Genomic DNA, 24722 nt, shown 5'->3' on the forward strand with positions numbered 1-24722 from the left:
CGTAAATAAGCAACAGAACGGACGCCAGTGCTTGTCATTGCCATAACTGATTTGAATCGTGTGGCAACTTCTACAGTTGATGGAGCCACGACTGGAGTTGTGTGGCACTGCCAGCGGTCACAGACCTGATTTTAGGAATGAAGGTTTTTCGATCCAAGATATGCTTCTGGATATTTGTAAGCTAATGAATTTTTGGAAGGATATTGTGTCCAATGCAAATAGAGCATATTTGGCAACTTCGTATGTATATTGCTGTTGCATGTGGTATGTGTGTGTCTGAGGGAGTGGGCAAACCTTATGTCCATGTTCTGCGAGTTGTGTTTAAGGAAAGCATACATTGCTCCTGTCTGCCCAGGCCTGCTTTGCTGCTCCTGGGCTGTGCGAGTGACGCTAGCACATCTAGTGGTATATTCTGTTCAGTAGAATCTTTGTGTTGCCTACTTATTGTGCTCATTATTGTAATGACGGAAGCTTGTACTTCTGCTGCTCATGCAGTCTGTGCAGTGGCAGGTCAGTGTTTAGGCACAGCACGAACACGCCTAGGGCCCCTCAGGATAATTGCATACCTACAATGTTGAGTCACAGTGTGCATCTTACTCTATCCCGTGCTGTATCCACTCTGTCTGTGAAAAGTGTAAAGGGAGGGGGGTATTTTTGGAGCACTAGCATCCTGCATTCACGCCTTGATTTGCTGCCTTTACAGGGTGATAATCTCTTTCCACTCACACACATCAGTGATTTCGGGCATTTTTTAGACGCAGCCTTCCTTAATGCTGTCTCTTCAGCACCATGGGAAGGGGTAGCGAGTATGACAAAGTCAAACAAGCCTCTAACTGATTTACCTGTTAAGTGAGTCAACAAGCAGTGTTTAACTGGATAGTCTTCATTTGAAATGGTTCAAGGATGAGATAGCATCAATGCGAGTCCTAGAGGACACATCCTTAGTTTTGAACGGATTCATCCCCATAATATTTGTAATTAGCTATCATTTGGCAATCTAATTTTGGGAAGCCTAGGTGTGAGGTGTGATTCAGGACTGGAAACCATGTCTGTAGCGTCCAAATGTGAGTATATGCATTGTTTTGTTAATGAAGAACATTCTGGAGAGGATGCATTATTTTATTTTTTGCTAGTGCAGGGTCTTCAGACTAGGGGTGACATGGTCTGAGTGCCAAGGATGTTGCAGTATTACAGCTGTGTTAAAGTGTGTAGGTGACATTAGACAGACAAGTCTAGGTACGGCCAGGGATCCCAACAGGAGCAAATGTCAATGGTTGCTTGGTCCTGAACCCTAGAGTCCCAACATTTAATTGTTCAATTATATCACAGGGAAGCATTCGAGTCAGGACACCACACGCCTCCCCTCTGTACATGGAAGAAAATGAAACAATGCACCAACTTGAAATTAATTGAGAAATAAATTCAAGAGTAAATTTCACACAAATAAAGGACAGCAAAATGTGTTTAAAACTCATGCAGCCACATAGGCAGAGAACATAAATAATCTCACATTGATTCCTCATTAACACCACCAGTGAACTCAGTATCGCCAACGTTCAACCGTACAATTATCCATTCACACAGACGCACACCAAGGAAAGCAAACACTAGGAAATACCTACTACCCGTGGAAGTTGGTTGGCCAGGTCTACCTGATACATATTCAGGTGAAAACTCAACCGACCGCTAATCCAAAAACTTTACCATTCCACAACTACACATCCGCACAGTACATTTTTTCAACCTCTTCCAAGCATGAACCTGGTGCCTCCTACTGACTCAACATTCACACAGGACAATTACTCCTGCTCTGCCAAGCTTGAATCACACCTCTGCACACATGCATCTAATCATGGCTACAATTGCTGAACTTACCAGACTGTACATCCACAATGACATTTGATCCCATGTAAGCTGTTTCAAATCAGCAATCTAAAACTTTGCAAATATGGTGTGTCTTAACCAGTGGAAGAAACCAAAGGACGGGAAATCGTTCAGCCCATTCAAACAAGACCAAGCATGAGGACAAAGGCCAATGGACTTTTCAGTTTGTGTAAGAAAAAATGGAACAGTGTTCTTTCAGCCTCTACAAATGAACACCAGACCAAGTTTCTGACAGTTTATAGAAGCAAATACGTGGCAAAGGTACCTGAGCTCCTGCAAGCCAGTTAGAACCGGGTATCCATCAAACCGTACAGGCAAACACTGAACAGAGAATCATTCAATCCAGACAAGCAGTGAGGTACTGAGTTTCCTTAAGCCCATGCTCAAATACCCTGGGGTTCTTGAATACTTCACAACAATCGTGCATGGTGCCATTCAACATGTGCTCAAGCACACAGTGTATCATAGACACATCACAAACCATTGTACATGATATCTTTCCAGAGCTTTTAAATACGCGAATATCTCCTCTCATTCAGTAAAAATGTCCTTCAAGGAAATCATGAAAACACCGGCAACCGATCTAATGCCCAAGACACTAAGGGACTGAAACAATTAATTGTGTACTTGGAAACCTCCTAGTAGAAATATTTAAAATCCTGGTGAATTCCAGCCCCCAAATTTTTGAAAGTCACTAAATAATAGAAAAAATCAGCATGTCAGCGCTCCCCAACTCTTAGCTTAGGTGTTGAGTTTAATAGTAATAAAAAAGGTAGTAAACGTTCTGTAGACAGTACAGTGACTCATAAACTTCATAGGTTCTCAGATTGCTGGTTATGCACATAGTTTACGAACATATTTGTTTGAAGCAGGCAGTATCTTCTCATTAGCAAAGTATGTTTATATGTGTTAAGCACAATGAAAACTCCTACAGCTTCACACTGCGAAAGATTGTCTTTCAACATCTTTGCCCAAAACGAAGCCAGCCAATATAACGTGAGAGCTCTTAAGCTGCTCCTTCCTCTCACTAAGACTGGGGCCTTTCAAGAACCCAGAAGGTGTGTGGATTTGTTTTGTTTTTTTAACCCAAACTCCGAACAATTAGGCTGTTCCTCTTGTGCCTTATGTCATGTGCCAGCCAGCAGACGTCCAGCAAAACATGTCTAGGAACGTCCTCCACGATGGTGTGCCACAATAGAGGGACACTATTTGACCGGTGGCTAAAGACACAGCAGTGAGGTGCTATGGTAACATCTTCCAGGTACTCCATCTTGACTGTGGAATGCAGTTGTACGTCATGAACACAAAATGGCATGCCACAGCCAGGTAGCGCAGTCTTGTGAAAAACTGCACACAAACACAAATTTGATTGGTGACTCATTCAACTACTGTGGAGAAACGTGCGCACAGAAGCCACATAGCAAGATGACCAGGACCAACTAGCCAATATTTCAAAGGTAGCCAGACATAAAAAAAAAAAGGACCATTAGGATTCACACAAACGTCCTTTTACAAGTCTATAGAATTTTCCAGCTTGTAAAAGGGATTTGTGCATGATGTTACGCACTTTTATGGCCACAAATCCTGTGATTTTGCAACATGAGGCCCTTAGGGCTAAAACTGGCTTATGTGCAAGCACAAATTTATATGTAGGCCTGGGCGACATTTTCATTACTCCAGAGTAGTTGGAGTAATTTTGGTTATTATGCTTTACTCTTGCAATGCAAAATTATAAAAAATTACACTATAATGCCCGCTTGCGTAATTAAGAGTCATTTGGTGCTAAAATAGTACTGCAGGAGCACAGGAACGATAAATTTAGCGAACGGCTGCTGATGTTCGTGTTCTGTTGCATTTAGTGCAATTTTGTTAGCTCAAAGTGCATCCTTGGTTCCATTTTGGATGCAAAGGTGCATTTTGGACTTTCAGAATAGCTATAAATGCTGGTTTACACTGCTGGCGTACATTTGCTGCAATTCCACTACAGCAAATTACACAAGTTACGCCCACCTCTACCTATAAGTCTAATGGTCCTAAATTTTTTAATGTTTCCAAGTTATTTTGACCGACATGGCACAGAATGGCACTCCATTGCACCATGAACCAAGACTCAGCGACTTGGGAGACCCTTCATGAAGCTGTCACGTGCTTCACACATGCTCAGTTACGTTTACCTGCAGAGATGGTTTATGATAAAAATGGTTAGAATCTTAAGATGAGTTGAAGCCGTTCTACAGCTATCTATTGTATCTCACTGACAAAGCCATGAGAATGTACCTGGGCCAGGTATAGGATTCAATTCCCAAAAGGCGCCTGTTATCAAACCACCTCATTTTCTGAAACAAATCATGCCATTCTGGAATTATAAATCCTCGTTCAGTTGAGTTAAACAAATCCAGACTAAAACACCAAATGATTTGTAAAAGCAAGGGCCAGGACGGGAAATGTATCTCAGTAACTTAATGCCTTCTGATGTTTAGGGTGATCTTTATAAAACAGAAGCAATAGCTCAGGGCCCTTTAAGAAGTCACTAACACATTACAATGTAGAGACTGCATTATAAAACCATGGGCTTGTTATCAGAGTTTGGGGACGGAGGTAACTCTGTCAGGATGACGGAGGACAATACATCTGCCATTCTGAGGGACCTATGTTTGCCAAATTTAGAGTTGTTCACTATATCTTTGGACGATTTTCTACATATTCAGAAACTGCTGACATTTCAGTTCCTGTCTATGCAGAAAACGAGTATTGAACAATACCATTAGACATGATGGCTGGTCAGCCAGCAAACTTTCCACCATTTTTTGTTTTTCGAAAACAAACTCCCAAAGCGGGAGTGACCTTTGCAAAACAAAAAACAAAAGGCCCCCACACGCTAGGAGCTTTCTCCCAGTGTGTCGAGAACATTATTTTTTTCCCTATCCCTTACAGCGCGGTTTTATGGTAAATATGGGTATTTGCAGTCACAATTCTCCTGATCGGCCCTTTGAATTTACTAGTGCAAAATGCTGACACTACTTTACTCTTACAGCACATGTATGACCACCTCTCTGTGCGCTCTTCAGCGATGTCAAGGATTGGATGTGCATGGAACCGGAGCACCTTTATGAGCCACTGATCGGCACTGCGAGAAACGGGCACTAGCTTCAGCCTCAGCCCCAGCGCTCTCAATCATGCCCCGTCATAATCACCCTTCCACAGCCTCAGCACATCCAGAGACAACTCAGCTCACAGTATACACCATGCACAAGTCACGTGTTTCACAAAGAAACTCAAAAACCCAACATTTGGAAAACCCCAGTATTCTTAGGGAAAGTAAGATGCTATAAAGCGCGATTTGTGAACAGGATCTGCAACCGTGACCTGTATTAGTTGAAGGTGTTCACACACGTTGTCCAGAAATGGTTCAGCGTTTTTGTCTGGAAAGTTAAGGACCTGAATACAGGGCCTGATGGGGACCCATTTCAAAGCCGCTTTTTAATTACCAATTGCAGACGGGACCCTCCCCGCCTAACGCCCTGCCATCACTGGTGTACTTTCACACAGGCCTGATTTGGTGAAGAGGTACTACCCATGATGAGGCACTACCCATGATGAGGCATTGATGCGCTTTAAAGCAGGTAGCACGCTACTCCGAAACCCAAGGTTGGTTTATTAATCCAGTGATTATTGGTCAAAATTACTGGAAGCCTTGTGCTCTCAGTGAACCCATGCTGTGCATTTAGGTGGCAGGTGTAGCTGTGACCTTTCCCTGATGCCCCGACCCCTTTACATTACCCTCAAAGGCTGCCCTAGTCTTTAAAGAACTCGTTTTTGATAATTCATTAGGTTGTATTTTATTTTCTATAGTGCGTTGTACATAGGTCGGGGGCAGGTAAAATTAGAGCAACATCATGGTTGTGGTATGTGGACCGGAAGTCCTCATACAAGTAAGAGATGAATGCGGTGAAGTGAAGTAAGACCAGATGTTGTCAAAACGTCCCAGTGAGTATTATCAGAGATTTTATATCATGGACCTGAAAGAGGATGCAGGTGGGTATTACAGAGATTGGGTAGATGTGGGCAGGACAGCTTAGAAAGAGAGTGGCGGAATGTTCAGGAATAATAGAAGGAAGGCATTGCACAGAAAGCATAGGCATGACAGGTGTTGCCAGTGAGCCAATGAGAATGTGATGCAGGTTTTTGGGAATGGAAGGGTCAGTATGTTTTGGCTACCTTAGCAAGAAGGCACGACTTCCGGTGTCCCAGTTTTACTGGGAATTGATATTTATATCAACTGTTTGATAAGCCCTTGGGTTATAAGAGGACATATTTTATGATTCTTCTTTAAGTTATTTTAGAGACATAGCAGATATAACAGGAGAATGAAAGTACGGGGTTGAGGACGACACCAAGGTTACCTACATATGTTAAGGTGATGGAGAAGTGGGCCAATAATGTAGATGGGTACAGGACGAGCACGAGTGTGATGTCCATACTGTTCATGTTCTGTGTATAATGGAAGCTTGTACTGCTGTTGCGCCCACTGTATGTTATGAGTGTATTTGTAAAGCTTACATTGCTTCTGAGCTGCCAGTATTCTCCCTGTTGGAACAAGACTCCCTGTTGTGGATCATTACTTATTATTTTCCAAGAGGGTAGCCTTTTTGCCACTCTCTCGCCTTCAAAACCGCATGGTGCCTGCAGCGCACTGTGCACCTGTTCTGAGTGTGGGAGAGAAGCTTGGCCTGCCTGTGCGTTCCCCTCTGCATTCTTTAATAATTGCAATGGGAGCATGTACAGCTCCTGCTGGTGTTGTATCTCTGCTCTTTGATAGGTACTTGTACTACAGCAGTCTCTGCAATACCCATGGTGTGCTTGAGGATAGCTTGCACTAGTGCTACAAACTCTGCACCTGTTGTATGTGTAAGCAAGGTTGCAGTGTTGCTGTATGAGTTGGCCCGGTTACTATCTAAGCATCAGAGTCAGTTTGTTAACGTCCTGTCACTCCAGTTTGTTTGTCAATAATAGAGGTTGAATTGCTTCTTTGAGAGCCAGGCCACAGAATTCCAATGTGTGACCACCCTACCCCCTTTCCACCACCCCTCCTACCCTCTCGTGTTTCGCTGTGCTCACTTTTGAATAAAGCTAGTTTTTCTTCCTGTATCCAGTTATGACCATCGCTATGAAGCTGCTAGACGGAAGGCTGACGGTGGTATTGCAAATGTCACAATTGCGGTCATTGAGGACGATGAATGGAAGGACACCATCCAGCTGCACCGAAGAGAGGAGGTATGAACTACCATGCGTCGTTGAGAGGTCGCATGGGGTTGCACTCTTACTCCATGTACATGTACTGTCTAGTACAAGATGCAGCAATTTCCACTTGTAGGGATAATGCAATCTGGGCAAATCAGGTACCATTCTTAACTTTCTTAGTCTCTTCACTTACTAGGGCACAAAATATGATACAAGGGACGTCCTGTGCAACAGCCTACGACTAGGGCACGAAATATGATATAAGTGATGTCCTTTGCAATAGCCTACAAAGCTAAAGGGGCCCACAAAACTAGCCAGATTGTCTCTAAACCTTGAACTTCATAATGCTGTGTTCAGTTTGTTTAAACATATAACAACAAACTCCAGGTAAATATCTTCTCTTTTGTTCCACAGCATTTATGTATTTTTCCTGGGTTTTTTGAGCCACTAGCAGTTTATTTCTAATCCTCGTGATGTTTTTATAGCTCTAAATCAAAGGTTTCTCACCATGAATTGCTGGTTTCTTAGTAGAATATAGTTCTCGCTACAGTTATCGTTTCATTCAGTGTTCTTATCCCACCCCTCCCAGTTCCAGATATGGCAATTGGAAAACCATTGGAAGGTTTCAGTATATACGCTTATGATAATCCTCAAGGGATCCTAGTATCACTAGCACCAAAGCATTTATATGCTGAGTCTAGTTTCAACAGGAAACCGCATTCTATCTAGACTAAGGTAATAGCAGAGTTGTTCACAATTTATATAACCTGCTTTCTTGTATTTACAAGAAATTTCAGGAAAACGTGAATTTGTGTAATTATGTGAAATTAAAAATCCCTCATTTAGCATTATTTTTTTAGCGAGAAATGCATCTTCACATCAGTTTCCTATGCAAGGATACATTTTGTGCGAAAACACAGTTGCTGTGAACAGCAGCTTCTCACGTTCTGTTTTCTTGCATTGTTCTTGCTCTATAATTTTACCATGAACTGCACAGTTTATGGTAAATTTACACAGTATGGTTTAAAACTGCACAGTATTGTGTGATTTGGGGATCTTTACATAGCAAACATTACACAAAATTACTTACATTTCCCTTGCATAATTTAAATTGCACCTTGACCTACTTAGTAGTACAATGTTGTGACAACACTATAGAAGAGGAAAGAATTTTATGTAGCAATAAATCCTGCCAAATATCAGTCAATTGTATTGCCCTTTATATGGAAACTAGAAATTAAATTGCTTCATCCTACACGTTTCTTTCCTCCCCATAAAGATCATAGAGCCTGGCTTGTTATTCGATATCCAAATTTGGCTTTTAGTTACACATAAGAATGCTTTTAAAGAATAAACAGTACGTTATACAATAAAATGGTGTCTGGGCAGTGGTGCAGTGGCAGTTTTCTAGGTCTTTATTCCGTAGCCCAAGATACACCTTATTGTTAGAATCTTATTGGTGGATGACTCATGGATTAATGTACATATACTTCCGAAATGGTTTTGAGGTCACTGGGTTAAACCGACGGTTCTGAACTTTTATGTCTTGTTGCCTAAAGGGCTGATATTTATTGAAAACTACTCCAAAGTCTGTGGACACAATTACAGGTACTGGACATGATTCTGTTGAGTGGGACCCAACGTTTGAGGTGCGCAGATGAGCATGAGCGACTGAACACCATCACCTCGAATTGCTGTGATTCAGTTTCAAGATGATTATTCATCATCCGTTGGTCAATGCATTGTCACCAGTTATTTCTCAGGGTACTTGTAGTCTCAGTAGTATATTTGTGTCATCAGCATAGTTGTAAAAGCACCTCACCATAAGGGCAAGTGATTCTAAGCACATCAGTCCCTACACACAGAAGGTACCTATAAGTGTTTGTCTCTACTGGAGAGCTTTCCTTGTATGTTTGGTTGGCAGATTGTTTTAGCACTGTGATGAAGGTCCCGTCTCTTAGCATAATATAATTACTTTACCTTGACGTAGACATCCTCTTGCCTTTCTTAAAACATGCTTCAGCTTCTTGGTCCTTCTTTAATGCAGCATCTTAAACGATACTAGCCAAATTTGTGGCATAGTTCCAAACATCATTTTTTAAATGATAGTTGTTAAATGTAGAAACAATAATACACCTGTATTTTGGACTATAATATTGTTCCACACTAGGTTAAAATCATGTATCCAACCCAATACTTTCCATCCACAAAGTTATGTAGCAAGGTAGCTGTACTTTTGGCAAAATTCAGCACAATCGATTGTCTTACAAAAGATTACAGTGATCTGTTTAGTTTTTCTTTTTTTTTTTTTAAGAAAACTGTGCCCTCGCGACACAGTGCATACTGCCACAGGGTCGCCTTTATGGCCATTTTAAAAAAGTGAATACAGATATCATCCATAGGGAAGGAGTATTTGCTCTCAGCTTCTCCCATTTCTGCTTCAGCCTGGTACCCCCAGTATGGTTGCAAGGTGCAGAATGCACCCACCAGATTCTGATCAGTATTAGATTTGTTGGTAGTCTATGTTTGGGACTGTGTTGTTGAATATCAGTGCCATATATCAAGACTGAAGTGCACTGGCACAGTAGGTGACGCTCGATTCAGGATTGACAGCCATTAAAATGGACTTAATTCGATTTGTTCACTATAATTTTATATGTGTTTCTAGGATAGTGTCCTACGATATTACATCTTTGAAGGACTGCGCTACATCTGGCTGGAAAGGAAGCAGACGTTTGAAAAAGTCAGGTAATATCCGTTCATTTACATGACATCGATATAGCGTCCACCTTGTGCGTATTTACATTGTGCAATTCAAACTACTGATGCACATATGTGCATAGAACTCATTGTCAAGGCCTCCCACAGCTGTGTGTATTGAGAAGGGGGCAGGGCAGTGGGATCAAAATTGGCAACTCCTTGGATGGTTTATTAGGATAAGTAACTCAAAGATGTGCATACTTGTAATGTTAAGACTGCTTTGATGTTGGGTGTGCAGCCTACTCCTACATCCAGGGTTCCTTCTTTTAAACTGATGGGATATCTGCACCCAAAGAAGTACTGACCTGAGCACTGTTTGCAGAGCACAAAGCAACTTAGAAGCCATTGAAAAGGTGGATCCTCACCGCCGAAATGCCTACATCTTCCTGTTTGTAGATCTCATCTACAGAGAGGTTTTAATGGTCTGTTGTTAAGGACCTGTTGTCGATAATGCCAATTCCAACAGTGGGCTTTGAGTCTGCCCATTACTTACCCTTGATCAGCTTTCTTGTCAGTCTAATTAGCTTGCTTCTGATTTTTTTCCTCCGCTTGTCTTTGTTCTCATCCAGGAGCATAGCTTCTATGCGTAATTTTTATTTGATGACTGGCATCATTCTGCTGCTCTCACTTTCAACACTCCATTGGTGTGCATGTATTTTTGTGCTTTCTCCCTCGTGTGCAACTTCACCTCCCAAATACCGGTCGCCAGCATGCTCCATGTTACTCCCTCCCACCCCAGCTTATCTGAAATCATCAGTTGCTCCCCCAGAGATCATCAGTTGCCCCGTAAGGCCCCAGCTCGTCTGTTGTTCCCAGCAATCCAGCTCATCTGTTGCTTACTCTTCCCCAACTGCTTCCAGCTCATCTGTTGCTCCCTGTCCCCAGCTTGTGTTACTCCCTGCCCCCAGCTCGTCTGTTGCTTCGTGCCCCCAGCTCGTCTGTTCCTGCCCACTCCCAGCTTGTCTGTTGCTCCCCTTTCTCCTGCCCCCAGTTCGTCTGTTGCTCCTCTTCCTCCCACCCAAGCTTATCTATTGCTTCCCTCCCTCCTGCCCCAACTCATCTGTTGCTCCTCTCCCACCCTCCCTAGCTCATCTGTTGCACACCAGCTTGCCTGTTGCTCGCCTCCCTCCTGCCCGCAGCTCATTTGTTGCTCCCCTCCCTCCCATCCCCAGCTCATCTGTTGCTCCCCTCCCTCCCATCCCCAGCTCATCTGTTGCTCTCCTCCCATCCCCAGCTCATCTGTTGCTCCCCTCCCTCCTTCCGTCCCATCTCCAGCTCATCTGTTGCTCCACTTCCCCCTGACCCCAGCTCAGCTGTTGCTCCCCTCCCCAAGCTCGTCTGTTGCTCCCCTCCCTCCCGCCCGAGCTCGTCTGTTGCTCCCCTCCCTCCCGAGCTCGTCTGTTGCTCCCCTCCCTCCCGCCCGAGCTCGTCTGTTGCTCCCCTCCCTCCCGCCCGAGCTCGTCTGTTGCTCCCCTCCCTCCCGCCCCGAGCTCGTCTGTTGCTCCCCTCCCTCCCGCCCCGAGCTCGTCTGTTGCTCCCCTCCCTCCCGCCCGAGCTCGTCTGTTGCTCCCCTCCCTCCCGCCCGAGCTCGTCTGTTGCTCCCCTCCCTCCCGCCCCGAGCTCGTCTGTTGCTCCCCTCCCTCCCGCCCCGAGCTCGTCTGTTGCTCCCCTCCCTCCCGAGCTCGTCTGTTGCTCCCCTCCCTCCCGCCCGAGCTCGTCTGTTGCTCCCCTCCCTCCCGCCCGAGCTCGTCTGTTGCTCCCCTCCCTCCCGCCCGAGCTCGTCTGTTGCTCCCCACCCTCCCGCCCCGAGCTCGTCTGTTGCTCCCCACCCTCCCGCCCCGAGCTCGTCTGTTGCTCCCCACCCTCCCGCCCCGAGCTCGTCTGTTGCTCCCCACCCTCCCGCCCCGAGCTCGTCTGTTGCTCCCCACCCTCCCGCCCCGAGCTCGTCTGTTGCTCCCCACCCTCCCGCCCCGAGCTCGTCTGTTGCTCCCCACCCTCCCGCCCCGAGCTCGTCTGTTGCTCCCCACCCTCCCGCCCCGAGCTCGTCTGTTGCTACCCCACCCTCCCGCCCCGAGCTCGTCTGTTGCTACCCCACCCTCCCGCCCCGAGCTCGTCTGTTGCTACCCCACCCTCCCGCCCGAGCTCGTCTGTTGCTCCCCACCCTCCCGCCCGAGCTCGTCTGTTGCTCCCCACCCTCCCGCCCGAGCTCGTCTGTTGCTCCCCACCCTCCCGCCCGAGCTCGTCTGTTGCTCCCCACCCTCCCGCCCGAGCTCGTCTGTTGCTCCCCACCCTCCCGCCCGAGCTCGTCTGTTGCTCCCCACCCTCCCGCCCGAGCTCGTCTGTTGCTCCCCTCCCTCCCGCCCCGAGCTCGTCTGTTGCTCCCCTCCCTCCCGCCCCGAGCTCGTCTGTTGCTCCCCTCCCTCCCGCCCCGAGCTCGTCTGTTGCTCCCCTCCCTCCCGCCCCGAGCTCGTCTGTTGCTCCCCTCCCTCCCGCCCCGAGCTCGTCTGTTCCTCCCCTCCCTCCCGCCCCGAGCTCGTCTGTTGCTCCCCTCCCTCCCGCCCCGAGCTCGTCTGTTGCTCCCCTCCCTCCCGCCCCGAGCTCGTCTGTTGCTCCCCTCCCTCCCGCCCCGAGCTCGTCTGTTGCTCCCCTCCCTCCCGCCCGAGCTCGTCTGTTGCTCCCCTCCCTCCCGCCCCGAGCTCGTCTGTTGCTCCCCTCCCTCCCGCCCCGAGCTCGTCTGTTGCTCCCCTCCCTCCCGCCCCGAGCTCGTCTGTTGCTCCCCTCCCTCCCGCCCCGAGCTCGTCTGTTGCTCCCCTCCCGCCCCGAGCTCGTCTGTTGCTCCCCTCCCTCCCGCCCCCGAGCTCGTCTGTTGCTCCCCTCCCTCCCGCCCCCGAGCTCGTCTGTTGCTCCCCTCCCTCCCGCCCCGAGCTCGTCTGTTGCTCCCCTCCCTCCCGCCCCGAGCTCGTCTGTTGCTCCCCTCCCTCCCGCCCCGAGCTCGTCTGTTCCTCCCCTCCCTCCCGCCCCGAGCTCGTCTGTTGCTCCCCTCCCTCCCGCCCCGAGCTCGTCTGTTGCTCCCCTCCCTCCCGCCCCGAGCTCGTCTGTTGCTCCCCTCCCTCCCGCCCCGAGCTCGTCTGTTGCTCCCCTCCCTCCCGCCCCGAGCTCGTCTGTTGCTCCCCTCCCTCCCGCCCGAGCTCGTCTGTTGCTCCCCTCCCTCCCGCCCCGAGCTCGTCTGTTGCTCCCCTCCCTCCCGCCCCGAGCTCGTCTGTTGCTCCCCTCCCTCCCGCCCGAGCTCGTCTGTTGCTCCCCTCCCTCCCGCCCCGAGCTCGTCTGTTGCTCCCCTCCCGCCCCGAGCTCGTCTGTTGCTCCCCTCCCTCCCGCCCCCGAGCTCGTCTGTTGCTCCCCTCCCTCCCGCCCCCGAGCTCGTCTGTTGCTCCCCTCCCTCCCGCCCCCAGCTCGTCTGTTGCTCCCTATTCATCATCTATTTTCGTTTGTGCTGATGTTCTCAGAATTTTTAAGCCGCCATAATCAACTCTTTTGTGTTGTACCTACTGCAGTATCTATATTTGCCTCCAATTAGATTTCTGTTTCCCCTGCCTAGCTCTCACATTTCTGACCCTCTCGGCCGCTTTATTTAATTTGTTTTCAATATTTTTCATTAAAGAATGCAATATCATAAAAGTGAAGCAAGTACTAAAAAGCACCAGGTCTATGTTTAAGGAGCACCAATAAGAAAAACACTGATACACAGTTTTATTCTGAACAAATACAGCAATCAAATCTAGAATTATCCAGCTCAAACCCCGTGTATAAGGTGGGCATTAAGAGTAACGCAGGGAGGTAGATTTACTGTCCTTGAGGGAGCTAGAACTTTAGCCAAATAAACTCCGTCCCCTAACTTCTCAATAACCCATTGTAACTTACAGACAATGCAGAAGGGTGCAAGTTGTCTGATTGAAGCCTCCATCCCAGCTTCTATACATTCCTTCTTAACTAGTTGAAGACCTTGCTTCCAAACTTGGGTGGCTCGGCATAGGTCAATGAAATGTTGATTCTACTACCTTGAAGGGACTCGCAAGCTCCTGGCTCTGTCTTTGCGACCCTTTGGGACCCTATGTCAAAAATGACTCCCATGCCACTTCTCTTGATTTCTGTGCCTCTTGTAGGAATTCTGTTAGCTCTGTGTAGGTCCATTGGAGTAGAAAGCTCCCAAAAAATGGAAGAATTAGCTCAGAATACACCTTATATCATTTCCCTCTTGAATTCCTAGAACACATAGCATTCTTACATCGGAGGTCCTGGCAATATTTAATCATGGACTTAATGTCACAGTTTCAGAACTTCTGGAGATCAGACTTGTGTTTTTGGGTCTGTGTGTCAAAAAAGCTGTCTTAGGTGCTAAAGTGTTCAATCTCTTAGCAGATTGACACTTGTTCAACCCTGAATTCTTTCAGTTTTTCTTTCAGTGACCACTTTCTCTATCGTCAACCCCAATAGTGAGAAACTCTAGTGAGGATTATTTATTTTTAAAATTGTATAAACCAGGAAGCTTATCTTTTGCTAGCTCTCATAGGTGGTTGTGACTACGTTCTGAGATTTGATAAATAGGATCATCAGTTTGACATGCTATAGGCCCGGGTTGGTTTGTAAACCTTTTAAGGCTAGATTACGTTGACTCTGTTATAATGGGCTCTTGGCTTGTTTATTAACTGAGGTACGGGGCATCCAAAAAATGACAGCATGTGTTAATTTACCCTGAAAAAGCATATCTCTGACTTGCTCTTTGTGCCTCCTGCTCACCTCGTTCTGTCTGTCCCATTTTCTCTCTCCTCTACCTCTGCTCTGGCCCTCTCAACAACATTGCTAGGAGTGATACATGCTTCGACACCTATAAAAGTGCAGCACAGACAGCAGGAGTATAAAATTCCTTTGTATTGGCCTTAAATCGTTCTTAATCTCTGGCAGTTAGGATATAGTCTTTCTGATTTCAGGCCGACCTCTGAGCTGAGATTTCAAACGTGTCTGCCCACCATAATTCTGTCTGCTGAGAACTGTCAGTCTGGCCAGATCATTCATGAAACAATGATGAGTTTCAGTTGCACGCATCTTTGCCAGGCTTAGCCTTATGGATGTCCCTGATTTGGTTTACCAGATTGGTGATAAAAAGTAACACCCATCTGTTTGTTAGGAGGCCCAGCCACTTGATACACACATCGTACAAACAGCCACGCATTCAACAGTGCTCGCAACTTTCCAACTGCAATGTATCCACTAAGTAATCCACCCATAACCAACTCTGCTCCTTATCAATCTGCCCACCGTGTGCCCCTCCACCCCACACTCTAAGGACAAGGAGATTACCCACCCTGTCTGCTGTTTTAATGGCTCCTTTGGCCTTCGCCCTTTTGTGTACATTGCATGCTTTACACTCTTCCCTGGACGGCCATGGCCTGTCTTGTGGCTTTGTTTGTTTGGTTCCAGCTTGTCAGTGCTGACTTTGTGTACCTCTGTTATATAGTTGTTGTTCCCCTGATAAGGGCTGTCTCTATTCTTTCTCAAAACTCCCCTGCCCTTCGGTCTCGCTGGACATAGCACCATGAACACTATTTGAGCATGCTTTGTTCTCTGAATTTATGGCTAATCTGCCTGCACACCCCCTAAACCTCAATGGCTTCTATTCTCAGCATCCCTGTTGTCTTCTTGGCTTATTGCCAGTGCACTTCTCTGTTTCATCCTGCTATGTTTCACAGTTTCATCTGCTGCACACAGCCAACCCAGTGATCTTGTTTGTGTGTACTAATCCCCTAAACTCTCTCAACTATGTGTAATGCTGAAATTACAGTACACACTCTGATACATTCTCTTAAAGTTTAGTTTACTCTATTTAGCATTCATGAACAGTAAAGTAATATGGTAAGTGTAGAAGAATATTTTGATGAGAAAACATCAGAAACATTAAAGCATTTTCATCAAGCAAGTTAATTTAATAATACAGACTGCTCCTAATATTCCCTAAACAACTGACTGGCTTTCTTACTACCTACATTTTTAAAGACTAACTCTCTATTAAAAAAGGGTAGACACAGGAGAAAACACACTAGGGAGATAAACATTCTGGGAGGTGTGTATAGCTGAGAATGCCACCATCAGACTTTTCAAACCTTAGTCACGTAATGTTTCAACTTTCCATTTTTCTTTGCCTATCTCCTCATTATCTGGGAGTCAATGTGACCCCTGTAATGCAGGTTTAAGTAGACAGCCAATACAAAATTCTATCTGAAGACTGAACCACTTCTTCCAGTCTAAAAAAAATAATCACTTTTGCCACCATTTGACCATGTGTGACCCATAGAGTGATACACATCCAGCCCAGGCCAACGTGAACGTTTAGGGGTACAATAGATTGTCACATTTATTTCCACTAATTTAAGTAGAAGGATTCTCTCTGCAGTCTGTTCCCAGCAACTCCTAATTTTGTATGCAGTTCACAAATGTGGATTCTGAGCATCACCACCAATGCCAAGTCTCTTTCAAGTTTAGTTTGTTAATTTTCAGTGGGTACAGTTACATATAGAGACATCTATTCTGTTTTGTGGACAATCTACATATTCATGCTTACTTTATGATTCTAAGCCATCTGTGGGACCCTTTGTTTTTTTTAAACAAATCTTTTTGTGTTTTAAGGGTAGTTTTGTTTAAGGTTTTTTAATTTTTATTGCATCTTAAACAATTATCCTCCGTATATCAGCACTAAAAGCAATGAGTACTTCAGTCGTTCAGCCCATGAAAATCCAGTGATCCTGCATTGAGTTCAGACCAGCATCATATAGCAGACTACATCTTTTCCTTCAACCCCAATCACATCCGAATACATCTTTTCCTTCAGCCCCAATCAAAGCCGTCCTGCAGAGAACATCCGGTTAATTCACATCTTTTGAACAATACCAACTATATTTTAAGGGAATACCAATCTGTGTTTCAGCCCAGGCAATAGTCATCTTCCCTGGAGTTTGTTGAGAAATTGTCTGAACTGTTGGTTTGTGACCAGGCTACGCAAGAATGCAGTGGTATCCTTTATTCACAGGGCCTGGATTGCAGCTAGCATGGAGGCGTAGAGCTCTGCATTGGTATTGCAAGTCACTACATATCTGATCCATGTCTTCTTCATGGATGATGGACCCTTCATTCATTGGAGGGCCACTTCTCTCTTCGCAGATAATAAAATCAGGGACACCAGGCATCATGTTGGCTTTGGTAATTTGGCAACATACCCCATCAGGGCAACGTCAAGGGTGTTTGGGAAATGATAACAGACGATTTGGGCGATTTCTGCCAACACATCTACCCAGTAAATAGCAATGTAAATGCACTCCCACGCTAAATAAAGAAAAGTGGTATGTGTTTGGTGACAGCGAGTGCAGACCTGTGGCCTGGTGTTTTCCAAACGGTGTAATTTTGCAGGGGTGTAGTAAAGTCAGTGTATTATCTTAAAAGTGTAGGAGTTTGTTTTATAATTCATGGAGGTCATTTCCAGCTGGGCGCAGCAATGTGTCCATATACGCCTGTCCCAAAAGTCACCCAGGGCGTTCTCCAGTTGTACCATTGCTGGAAACCAGCCCAAATTGTGTGCATTCAGTGTGAGTTTGCAAATGTAGGTGACCGACCCGCTTGTGAGTGTCAAGTGAAGAAGGTGATTGGCGCAGGACCCATTTGGTTCAGACGGTAAGCCTTGAACACGTGTCCGTCTATAAAATATAAAATCGTTCAGCACAGTTGTGGTTGCAATGTCATTGTATTTGTCAGCTGTTAGAAAAGTCGTACCATGAAACAGGTGCCCTAATGCCCCAATATTGTGGATAGATTGTTGATTTGATATAGGTATTGCAGTGTTGTTAATGGCTGGGACCTTAGAGGAGTACAGTATGGGGCATCCTGGTGCGCTGCTCAGGTTATGCCATGTAACTACAGACGTCGCCACCGTGTCTATCACCTTTCTCAAGTATGACGGCTTTATAAAGAGACTCGTTCTTATGGTGCTCTGGGCAGTGTTCTCAGATTCCACCATGGTGTGAGGTATGGAGGTTGAGGTAAAACCAGTAAATTGCAAAGAAGTGCATGAGTTGCCATGTAGTGTAGTTCGGGATCTAGAGCCACTAGTCTAGCACATGCAAATGGTAATGTCAAAAAAGTCCTATTTTATTCTGGATTGACGTTCCACCCAGATTAGTCTAATGAACTCCGATTTAAGTGTGTTAAAGAACACGGTCGATGGTGGTACCTGGAAAAGGTAAATAAAGCGAGGCATTACCACCATTTTAATGAGCACCACCAGGCCCGCCATTGATAAGGGTAATTTAATCCAGCAGTCTATCTTCGTGCGCAGGCGAGACATTGCCAGGCAGTAGTTATCAAACATAACAACATCCCTATCTCTATGACTCCTAATACCTGAGTAGTGAATTGAGTGCTCTTGCCACTGAAGTGGGAGTTTGGATACAAACTGTTGTCAGGAGGGAGTGCATGGTTACATTTAGGATTTTCCCCAGTTTATCAGAATAACCGCTGAATTGTGTAATGGCAGGAAGAATTGGGGACAGGTTCTCCTCGGGTTGATTAGGAAATAACATAATATTGTCCTTGTATAGTGAAATTATGAGGCGATTGTTTGTGAATGCCAGCCCCTTTGTGTATGGTATTGCCTCAGCTTACAAGTCAAGGGTTCTATTGTTGTAGCAACGAGGAGTGAGGATTCAGAGAGAGATACCATTAAGAGATCATACGGAGAATATAAGCATTTAATCCTATACAATGCTATGATATTTCTAAGAAAAGGGCCATTCCACCGAGACGAAGACATTTTCAGCATCCAGGAAAATGACCGAAAGATTAGGGTTAACCTGGTTCATCTGATAGAGATTTCTAGCTGCAGATTTCTCACCTAAGAATAATCCCCAGGTTTCAGACTTAATCCGGAAATTTTTCTGTGAGCAGTACACCTATGTGCCAGTGATGGCGGCGTACGTTTTGTGTATCAGCGGTGTTGTCTGCACCGAAAGTGATGTGCACAGTTCCTATATGAGCTACACTCCTGCGTGCTGGCATCAGTTTTTTTTCTTTTCGTGCCAATCAGCACACATCTGGAGTAGAGCTACCCCATTTGACTGACCTTTTTTTGACTTTTTGTCAAGATTTTTTTTTTTAGACTTTTCCTCCTGGTGCATTAAAGTTGTCAGCGAGGAAAGGTGGTTTCAAGCCCTGTGGCACCTGCCACCTACAAATGTGCGGTGACAGACCCACATTGGTTGTGCATTTGGTGTCCGACCATAATGCTAAGGACTGTGTCCAATGACACGCCATGCATCCCAAGCCCTTTAGGGAGCGGTCCCTCAAACTTCTTGTGCGATTCTGCAACGCTCCAGATCTTGGTTGAGAAGAAGGCCCCGAGATCAGTCCTGGAGCCACTCCAATCGCTTGTTGTCACAGTTGAGGTCGTCTGGAAAATCGGGAAAGTCACACAGGAAGATCAAGAAGTCAAAGAGCTCTTAGACTTTGCTGCGTCTGTCAAAGTCATCTTTGCGTTGGGTTGCCACTTGAGGCCTAGCTCTGCGATGGAGCCTGGGTCGTCTCTGTGCCTGAGTTTCCAGGAGCCAGAACAACCACTGCCAAGTTAAATGAATTTTATGACACCCTTACCTATTTGGGTGGCCTGTTCCCGCTGGAGCGTCTATGATCTCTGAAGGAGCTCCTTAGTCTCCCAGCAGCAGGTTTGTCCTTGAAGCCAGGCAGGCCCTGTGGATCCATTTATGGATCTGGAGCAGCGCTAGTCAAGCTACCTCAACCTTCTCCAGTGCCTGCTTCAGTGCTGATGCCCCACAGCACCACCATCCCCATTGTCATCCCCAACTTAGACACTGAGCAAGATGGGTGTGGTCCGATGGCAGCTCTGGTGCAGATAAAGGGACAGACTCCCCATGAAAAAGCCAGTGCCTTATTCATATGAGTGGCCTGGATTCGGATATGAATGGGAGGGGTCTGCAGACCCTTATGGATAACAGGTAGAAGATCTTGAGGACAACTGGTACGAGGATTTGGCTGGTTACAGTGACTGGACACCTACCTAGACACAGGCCTAAACACTGTCCCCTGCTATGGATGTGGATACCTCATTCGCAGCGGTGTTGTGGAGGGCAGCTGAAGGTCTAAAGCTTACGCTAATCTCAGTGGCAGTCCAGAGGAACTTCTTCACTGAGGTGCATCAGCCAGGAGTTGCCCCCCCCATACTCTCATGTAGATGTGTTTCCTCTAACAACGCTATTGACACATTGTCTCTATCCAGGTATGCCTGAACCAGTCTATATTTTTAGGGGTATTCAGGCCACAAACATTCCAAGTCATCTGAGCTAGTGAAGACGTATCTGCAGCCAGGTGGAGTGTTTCTGTCCCCTGTTGTGACCTAACTGTGATAGGGATGACCCAGTACAGGGTAACAACATGAGATCGTGCATGACTGTGTGATGTACAGTGTGCAGAGAGTGGTTGTTGAGCTAACCATAACAAAACAGTAACCATCATCTAAAACTATCCCAGCCTTAAACCCCCCAACTCCCAAACTTGGCTTAAGAGCTCGGTGCCCCTTTCACCCTGACCACCCAAACTGTCAGCAATTACACCCTCATTTCTAAACACAAACCCATTAACAAAAAAGTGTTACGCCCAGGGGTCATGGTCTTTGGTCTCCGAGAGGTGACACAAGATGGCAATGTCGTGTGAGAAAAGATAAAGTCCCTCCACGCCCAAACTAGTTTAATAACCTCATGCCAGTATGCAGTTGAGGATATACATTACACCATTTGGGTTTACATCTAATGTACTTTGGTTTGGGCTCCTATTCAGAATTGCATCCCTATGAGGACTCACTCGTCCATACCTCATTACTTCCTCGTGAGGGTGCTTGGCAAATTACAAGGCTGACTTTGCCTGTCCTCTGAGTGAACTCTGTGTTTCATTAAGTATAGCATGGCATACTTAATTACCTTATCACGTAGCAGTTTTTTTTGTTTTGAGGAATTTCTACCTAGCACCTTGCCACCATGATTGTGAAGTCTGGGAAAAGAGCGAGGTCAGTGCCTTGATAGCACTGCAGGCCTCGCTCCTTAGTGAGGCGCAGTGCTGTTTCCCTGTCATGACAATTCAGTAGAAGTACAGTGTGCAATGATTGTCTGTGAAGGCACATCAAGCACTGGCCTTGGGGCTAGCGAGCAGTATTGGTGCTCAACCATAAACATGTTGGTGAAGTTGTGTCCAGATAGTTTTAGCTTCTACACCAAATCTAATCACAGAAATCTCCTTTTCTCAGTTCACCCCATCCCACCCTAAATCACTGTTTTGCCCTTCTCACTGCTCTCTAACACTAGATGTATTTCTCTAACCCCTGGCCATTTTCTTTATCAGCTGTTCACTTTTAAACAACCTGAAAGTTGTTGCCCTGTCATAATCAATTGTATATGTTGTAAAGTGCTGTTACCCTATATTCCTTATTAATTTTTATGAAAATCTCCCATTTGCACCTTATAACAACTCTTTCCCTGGTGCATTGTCCTCACATTATGTTACTGTCCTCTCCTTGGATTCTTTTTCTTTTATAAGAAATGTGCCACCTCCCCTATCTCAATTAAGGTGGTATGTGTTATGTTATCCAGGGCTCTCCAGTGCCCCTTGTGCTTAGCACACTATTCAGTTACCACAACACAAAAAATACATTTAGCCATTGCTGATCTCATTCCCCCAGTCCAGTTTACGTTTTTGTTAAAAAAAAATACATTTGAGATTTTTGTGACTCTTGTTACTTTCGGCTGCAAATGCATTATTGTCACTACATCATGTATCTGTTTGCTTTAATGATCTAAATATTTCTGAGCTTTCACAAGCCTACGGGGTGACACACCTCAAACTGTCTCAGCTTTATGCAGTTCCCTGTATCTTCACAGGGCAGGGAGAAAAATGACTGCAGGGCTCTAAACGTGAGAATCCTGGGGCTTGCTTGAAACCAGTCATTTGTGAGGCAGGGTTCGTTAATTTATACATGTTTTCTGAAGTGAAGTGAAGGCCTTTCCTGACTACTGATTTTAATAGCCATATTTGCCTGTGAAGCCCTGCATTTGAGAATTAGTGGGGCGAAAGGGGACCGTTTGTTTAAACTCTCATTTCTATTGTGAGCACTCTAAGGTTGTCAAATGACGGTGATGTCTGATTTTGAGGGAAATAACCTCCTCAAGATGCTGAGAGACAAGCCTTCACATATACAGAGGACAACCAACTAACCCCTTGGAAGTTGAGAATGTACATACAAGAGACTCCGAGTTGCTCCCGCAGGAATTGATTGTACACTTAATTAGATCCAGAATTTGAATACCTCCTTCAAAGAAAAGTGATACACCATCAGGTCTTAATAGTGCAATTAATGTAGACTCGATCAAACATCAGTTGGAAGTAGAACAATACAGGTGTACATATAAAAATGTTTGGTTGTTAGCCATTTTATTTCAGTACTTCAAATGTAAGGGGTTCGGTTATAGAACACGTGGATACATGTATTGAAACAAACCAGTTTTTAATGTCCAGTATTTGCGTACAAATATGTGCAAGTCCACTCTTGTATGATGTAGTGTCCGTGACAGTTATCCATCGGTTTACTTGCGTTGTTAGTAAATTAGCACATCATTTTGTGCGAAGGAAGAAGCAGAGATTGTCAGTGTTTCAGTCTTGAAGCTAATGATTAGGCAAGACCATCCTCAGGACTAAATACTTATAGGCAACATGGCCGCCGCTAATTTAAACATTTCAGGGGTGTTCCAAGTAGATCCAAGACTCAAAGCTGAAAAATGTACATATCCACAAGCATCAGTATTGCTGAATCAATTGGTACACAGTGTCGACCACGGCAATCTCACCAGAACCCAAGTACAAGATGCTGATCACTTCATAACGCAAAAGGGTTTTAGCTTAAATTTTTACTTCATTATACCTTACGTTTCAAGTATTGAAATAAAATTGCTAACCATTAATTAAACATTTTTATATGCATATCTGTAATAATGTTCAGCTTCTAATTGATTAGTGAGCAAGTCTACATTTGTTGCACTATTTGGGTGTAGTATTATTCCACCTTTCTTTAAAGGATTCACCCTAATATTTAATATAATTAAGTATACAGACAGTTCCTTGGGAGAAAATGTTGTTTCTTGGATGGACAAACATTGAAACTTGGTAGTCACACGGAAGCCCGGTGTAGGCTGTCTGCATTTTACCCAGTCTGTCTGCTGGGTTGTAAGCTTTTGTGAGACCAGGTTTTCTAAACCTGATTGTTTGTGAGCTGGGTTGGAAACGTAATTTAAATAATTCATTCTCTATAATGTAAGTTAATGCATTACTCAATCTTTCATGGTTTAGATTATTATGGAGATTACACATGATTCAGCATAATTTCACCGGAACTAACCGATACATTGGAATGGAGCTGTAAAACTGTAAACTTGTATAGCGCACTACTCACCCTTAGGGTCTCAAGGCGCTGTACGCATACCGCTGTGGAACCCTTCCTGGCTTTTCCCTGGGAGGCGCCCACTCCTGGACAGCCCAAGGGTGAAGCCAGGCATCCAAGCGCTATGAGGGCCGTTGTGGAGATTAAGCAAGCTATTGCCCAGGGTTACAGAGTGGGACCCATTAATTAGATTAGGCACTGAGGCGAGAATTATCTGGTCCAAGGAAATTGAGCCCAAGACCGCTGAGGTGGGAATTGTACCCTCGTCCCGGACCAGATCTCTGCATCAGGGTCTGCTGCTCTAACCATTGTGCCACACTTGACCATAGCACCATGAACACTGATTCAAACTGAATTGTGTATTGCAGGAGAAATACAAAATTGGAGTGACTGATGTGCAACAGGAATTCTACCCAGGATGCAAGGAACTAAAATTAAAATGCTAAGTAAAAGTTAACTCACAACAAAGACAGCCCTGAACCTTAGTATTTATATAATGTATTGATTTTGTTATGCCCTCTTTGAAGCACTCTTTTTGGTTCAGTGCTAGATATAGTAGAAGGTCTAGCACACCTTTTTGCCACAAAAGTCACATAGAATAACAGTGAACCAAAATACATTAATTGGCACAAAGAGATATTAGCATCCCATATGCATCAGGGCTTTGAATAAAATGGAATCTGTTACCCAGTTCTTTCTCTTCGCAGTGTGTTGGATGAAGGATGGACTTGTGCTGATCTCCATCGTTGCCGAACCGGGCTTAACCAGCAAGAGCGCAGTGCCAAGTAAGTACTTTGAATCTTCATTACGATCAACTGAAATGGAGTCCACGTCGGAGGCATTAGAGGGTTGGGGTGGGGGGGGTGATAGAACAGCTGAGAGGTGTAATACTATGTCTGTATATGGAGTCTGAGTCAAGGGCTGGATTGCAAAACCTATGTAGTAACACATTCTTAACAATTATGCAAGATAAGAAAATCGCACAGTGCTTTGTAGAGCTTAAAATCTGCAGTGACCTCCTTAGTTGTGTGGGCAGCAGGCAGACATCGATAGTCACTGATATCTTATAACCAGTAGCCAGGGTAATGTCTGAGCCCTTATATAGGAATGGCAGTGGCACCTCGGGGCCAATGATATTTTAAAGAATACAGACCCTTGGAATTGCCAACTCACTGAGACGTTTTCATTGATTAAATCTAGTTATGGTTGATCTGCTGACTTATTCTTCAGTGTGAATTGGCAAAGTGTGCATCTAAAGCAACTTCCAAATCACAAGAATCAGCTCCTGTTCAAATGTGGCATG

General features: G+C 45.3%; 1 protein-coding gene across 7 annotated transcripts in view; it reads left to right on the forward strand.

Annotated features, from left to right (window-relative positions):
- The window catches only part of ATP13A2 (ATPase cation transporting 13A2), a 671851-nt gene that overhangs the window by 347108 nt on the left and 300021 nt on the right, over positions 1–24722 (forward strand). For all 7 annotated transcript variants that reach the window (XM_069240690.1, XM_069240693.1, XM_069240692.1 and 4 more), the window contains 3 exons: positions 7038–7158; positions 9794–9873; positions 24127–24204. In XM_069240690.1, coding sequence (XP_069096791.1) covers positions 7038–7158; positions 9794–9873; positions 24127–24204 — 279 coding nt within the window. The remainder of the gene's footprint in view (positions 1–7037; positions 7159–9793; positions 9874–24126; positions 24205–24722) is intronic.

Source organism: Pleurodeles waltl, chromosome 6 (genome assembly GCF_031143425.1).
Source record: "Pleurodeles waltl isolate 20211129_DDA chromosome 6, aPleWal1.hap1.20221129, whole genome shotgun sequence".
In the NCBI taxonomy this organism is placed as follows: Eukaryota; Metazoa; Chordata; class Amphibia; order Caudata; family Salamandridae; genus Pleurodeles; species Pleurodeles waltl.